This window comes from Penaeus vannamei, chromosome 3 (assembly GCF_042767895.1).
Source record: "Penaeus vannamei isolate JL-2024 chromosome 3, ASM4276789v1, whole genome shotgun sequence".
NCBI lineage: Eukaryota > Metazoa > Arthropoda > Malacostraca > Decapoda > Penaeidae > Penaeus > Penaeus vannamei.
This window is the reverse complement of record NC_091551.1, coordinates 31137490-31142489: the sequence shown is the minus strand read 5'-3', so window position 1 is coordinate 31142489 and position 5000 is coordinate 31137490. Positions and strand designations below refer to the sequence as shown.

The 5000-nt window shown below is 52.0% G+C and overlaps 1 protein-coding gene across 1 annotated transcript; it reads left to right on the top strand.

Moving 5' to 3' along the window:
* The first annotated feature begins 3072 nt into the window (after window positions 1-3072).
* LOC138859783 (uncharacterized) lies at window positions 3073-4890 on the top strand. Its single transcript, XM_070115968.1, has 4 exons — window positions 3073-3209; window positions 3762-3871; window positions 4124-4342; window positions 4688-4890. Exons 1-4 carry the CDS (start codon window positions 3073-3075, stop codon window positions 4888-4890), a joined length of 669 nt encoding a protein of 222 aa, XP_069972069.1.
* Window positions 4891-5000: the final 110 nt, after the last annotated feature.

The following is a 5000-nucleotide window of genomic DNA, read 5'->3' as shown; positions in this document are numbered from 1 at the left end:
TGATAATTTTAGAAATAACAACAACAGTAATAATTATAATAACAATAATAGCGATATTATGATTAATTTCAACTATTATTATATTTGATTATTATCATTATCGTTAGTATTATTGTTATTATCATGAAAATCCTTAGAGTATTGTTGATGATTGCTATTATTGCATTAATTACGCAAATTATCATTATAATTATCATTTTATTATAATTATCCTAATTAATGTCATTATAATCCTAATTAATGTCATAATTATTATTATTATCGTCATTATTAACGGGATTATCATGAAAATCATTATAATTAGCCGAATTATTGCACAAATAATCATAATCACCCCATCAACTCGAAAGGCTTTTTTTTCGACCATATTCTCCAACCGCTATATATCGCTTGATTTCGCCGTTTTTTCGATTTTGGGGATTTTTATACCTTTTAGCCTTTTTTTCATTATGGATGGGCTTTATGATTATTATTATCATTATTATCCTTAATAGCATTAACATCATTACTATCATCATTATAGTAATTATCGCCATAATTACCCTTAATATAATCATTATAAGAGCTATTATTTTAATTATTAATGCCATTTTCCTCATTATAACTATTTCTATAATGATAATAACAATAATGATAATTTTAGAAATAATAACAACAGTAATAATTATAATAACAATAATAGCGATATTATGATTATTTCTACTATTATTATTATTTTTAATTATTATCATTATCGTTAGTATTATTGTTATTATCATGAAAATCATTAGAGTATTGTTGATGATTGCTATTATTGCTTTAATTACGCAAATTATCATTATAATTATCATTTTTTATAATTATCCTAATTAATGTCATAATTATCCAAATTAATGTCATAATTATCATTATTATCGTCAGGTGGTGGCAGTTGTGGTAATGGTGCTGGTGGTGGAGGTGGTGGTGGCAGTTGTGGTTATAGTGCTGGTGGTGGAGGTGGTGGTGATGGTGATGGTGGTGGCAGTGGTTGTGGTGGTGGTGGTGCAGGTGGTGGTGGCGGTGGTGATGATGCTTGTGGTGGTGTTGGTGCTAGTGATTGATGTAATGGTGATGGTGGTGGTGGTGGTGGAGGTGGTGATGGTGGTTGTGATTTGGTGGAGGTGGTGTTGGTGATGATGGTAGTAATAATGCTGGTGGTGGTGGTGCTGGTGGTGGCAGTGTTGGTAATGGTGCTGGTGGTGGCAGTGTTGGTACTGGTGCTGGTGGTGGCAGTGTTGGTAATGGTGCTGGTGGTGACAGTGTTGGTAATGGTGCTGGTGGTGGCAGTGTTGGTAATGGTGCTGGTGGTGAAGGTGGTGGTGGTAGTGGTGGTAATGGTGCTGGTGGTGGTGGTGGCATTGGTGGTAATGGTGCTGGTGGTGGAGGTGATGGTACTGGTGGTGGAGGTGGTGGAAGTGGTTGTGATGGTGGTGCAGGTGGTGGTGATGGAGGTGGCGGTGATGGTGGTGGTGGTAATGGTGGTGGTGGTGTTGGTGATGGTGCTGGGGGTTGTAATGTTGCTTGCGGTGAAGGTGGTGGTGATAGTGCTGGTGGTTGAGGTAGTGGTGACGGTGCTGGTGGTAGAGGTGGTGGTGGTGGTAATGGTGCTGGTGGTGGCAGAGGTGATAATGGTGCTGGTGGTGGAGGTGCTGGTGATGATGTTGGTGGTGACTGTGGTAGAGGTGGTTGTGGTGGTGGAGATACCGGTGCAGGTGGTGGTGGAGCTACCGGTGCAGGTGGTGGTGGTGATAGCGCTGGTGGTGGAGGTGGTGGTGATGGTGATGGTGATGATAGAGGTGGTTGTGGTGGTGGAGATGCCGGTGCTGGTGGTGAAGTTGGTGGTGATGGTGCTGTGGTGGACGTGGTGGTGATTGTGCTGGTGGTGGAGGTGGTGGTGACGATGCTGGTGTTGGCAGTATTTTAATGGTGGTGCAGGTGGTGATGGCGGTGGAGGTGGTGGTGCTGGTTGTGGTGGTGATGGTGCGTGTGGTGGAGGTGGTCGTGGTGGTGCTGTTGTTGGAGATGGTGATGGTGGTGGTGGTGATGGTGGTGGAGGTGGTGGCGCTGGTGGTGGCAGTGGTGGTGCTGGTAATGGTGGTGGAGGTGGTGGTAATGGTGCTGGTGGTGGAGCTGGTGGTAATGGTGCTGGTGGTGGAGGTGGTGGTGGTAGTGGTAGAGGTGGAGGTGGTTGTGATGGTGTTGGAGGTGGTGGTGCTGGTTGTGGTGGCGGTAATGGTGCTGGAGGTGGAGGTGGTGGTGCTGGTGATGGCAATGGTGCTGGTGGTGGAGGTAGTGGTGCTGGTGCTGGTGGTGGAAGTGGTTGTGGTGGAGGTGGTGGTGCTGGTGCTGGTCGTGGCAGTGGTGATAATGGTGGTGGTGGTGGTTGAAGTGGTTGTGGTGGAGGTGGTGGTGGTGGTCGTGGCAGTGGTGATAATGGTGGTGGTGGTGGTTGAAGTGGTTCTGATGGTGGTGGTGGTGGTGGTGAAGGTGGTGGTGGTGGAAGTGGTGGTGGAGATGCCGGTGCTGGTGATGAAGGTGGTGGTGGAGGTGGTGGTGGTAGTGCTGGTGGTGGTGGTGGTGACGGTGCTGGTGGTGGTGATGTTGCTGGTTGTGGAAGTGGTGGTGATGGTGGTAATGGTGATGGTGGTGGCAGTGGTAGAAATGGTGGTGGTGGTGGTGCAGGTGGTGGTGGCGGTGGTGATGATGCTGGTGGTGGTGGTGGTGCTGGTGATTGATGTAATGGTGATAATGGTGGTGGTGGAGGTGGTGATGGTGGTGGTGATTTTGGTGGAGGTGGTGTTGGTGATGGTGGTAGTGGTGCTGGTGGTGAAGGTGGTGGTGCTGGTGGTGGCAGTGGTGGTAATGGTGCTGGTCGTGGAGGTGGTGGTGGTGGTGGTGGCATTGGTGGTAATGGTGCTGGTGGTGGCAGTGGTGGTAATGGTGCTGGTGGTGGAGGTGGTGGTGATGGTGGTGGTGGAAGTGGTTGTGATGGTGGAGGTGGTGGTGATGGTTGTGGAAGTGGTGGTGCAGATGGTGATGGCGGTGGTGGTGGTGATGGTGCTCGTGGTGGAGGGGGTGGTGCTAGTGGTGAAGGTGGTGGTGATAGTGATGTTGGTCCTGGTGGAGGCAGTGGTGGTAATGGTGCTGGAGGTGGTAATGGTGCTGGTGGTGGCAGTGGTGGTAATGGTGCTGTTTGTGGCAGTGGTGGTAATGGTGCTGGTGGTGGAGGTGGTGGTGATGGTGCTGGTGGTGGAAGTGGTTGTGGTGTAGGTGGTGGTGGCGGTGTGGCGGTGCGTGTGGCGGAGGTAGTCGTGGTTGTGCTGGTGTTGGAGGTGGTGATGGTGGTGGTGCGGGTGGTGGAGGGGTGGTGATGGTGCGGGTGGTGGAGGCGGTGGTGCTGGTGGTGGTGATAGTGCTGGTGGTGGAGGTGGTGGTGACGGTGCTGGTGGTGGTGCTGGTGGTAGAGGTGGTAATGGACCTGGTGGTGGTGGTGGCAGTGGTGGTAATTGGGCTGGTGGTGGAGGTGGTGGTGATGGTACTGGTGGTGGCAGTGGTGGTAATGATGCTGATGGTGGATGTGTTGATGATGGTGCTGGTGGTGGAGGTGGTGCTGGTGGTGGAAGTGGTTGTGGTGGTGGTACAGGTCATGATGGCGGTGATGGTGGTGCTGGTGCTGGTGGTGGAGGTGGTGCTGGTGGTGGCAATGGTGGTAATGCTGGTGGTGGTGGTGATGGTGGTTGCAGTGGTGGTAATGGAGCGTGTGGTGAAGGTGGTCGTGGTTGTGCTGGTGTTGGAGGTGGTGATGGTGCGGGTGGTGGAGGTGGTCGTGATGGTGTTAGTGGTGGAGGCGGTGGTGCTGGTGGTGGTGACGGTGCTAGCGGTGGTGCTAGTGGTAGAGGTGGTAATGGACCTGGTGGTGGTGGCGGTGGTGCTGGTGGTAGTGGTGGTAATGGGGCTGGTGGTGGAGATGGTGGTGATGGTACTGGTGGTGGCAGTGGTGGTAATGATGCTTATGGTGGATGTGTTGATGATGGTGCTGGTGGTGGAGGTGGTGCTGGTGGTGGAAGTGGTTGTGGTGGTGGAAGTGGTTGTGGTGGTGGTGCAGGTCGTGGTGGCGGTGCTGGTGCTGGTAGAGATGGTGATACAGGTGGTAATGGTGCTGGTGGTGGCAATGGTGGTAATGGTGCTGGTGGTGTAAGTGGTTGTGGTGCAGGTGATGGTGGCAGTGGTGGTGGTGATGGTGCGTGTGGTGAAGGTGGTCGTGATGGTGCTGGTGTTGGAGGTGGTGATGGTGCTGGTAATGGTGCTGCTGGTGGTGATGCGGGTGTTGGAGATGGTGCTGGTGGTGGAGGCGGTGGTGCTGGTGGTGGTGACGGTGCTGGCGGTAGAGGTGGTGGTGGCAATGGTGCTGGTGGTGGCAGTGGTGGTAATGGACCTGGTGGTGGAGGTGGTGGTAATGGGGCTGGTGGTGGAGGTGGTGATGATGGTGCTGGTGGTTGAGGTGGTGGTGGAAGTGGTTGTGGTGGTGGTGCAAGTCGTGGTGGCGGTGCTGGTGGTGGAGGTGGTGTTGATGGTGCTGGTGGTGGAGGTGGTGTTGATGGTGCTGGTGGTGGAGGTGGTGTTGATGGTGCTGGTGGTGGAGGTGGTGTTGATGGTGCTGGTGGTGGAGGTGGTGTTGATGGTGCTGGTGGTGGTGATGCTGGTGGTAATGGTGCTGGTGGTGGAGGTGGAGATGCTGGTGTTGTAGGTGGAGATGCTGGTGTTGGAGGTGGTGGTAATAGTTCTGGTGGTGGTGGTGGTGAAAGTGTAGTGAACGACCGCGTAACTACCGAACCGCCACTCCTAACCGCCCCAGGATTGTTTGGGCAGTAGCGCCTTCTCGACGGGCGAGGCGTTTGCCCTGCGTCGGCAGCACTGACCGCCCGGCGCTCGTGGGCAGATCAAGTCCTGCACATCAGCCCACCATGTCTTCACGGGGATAT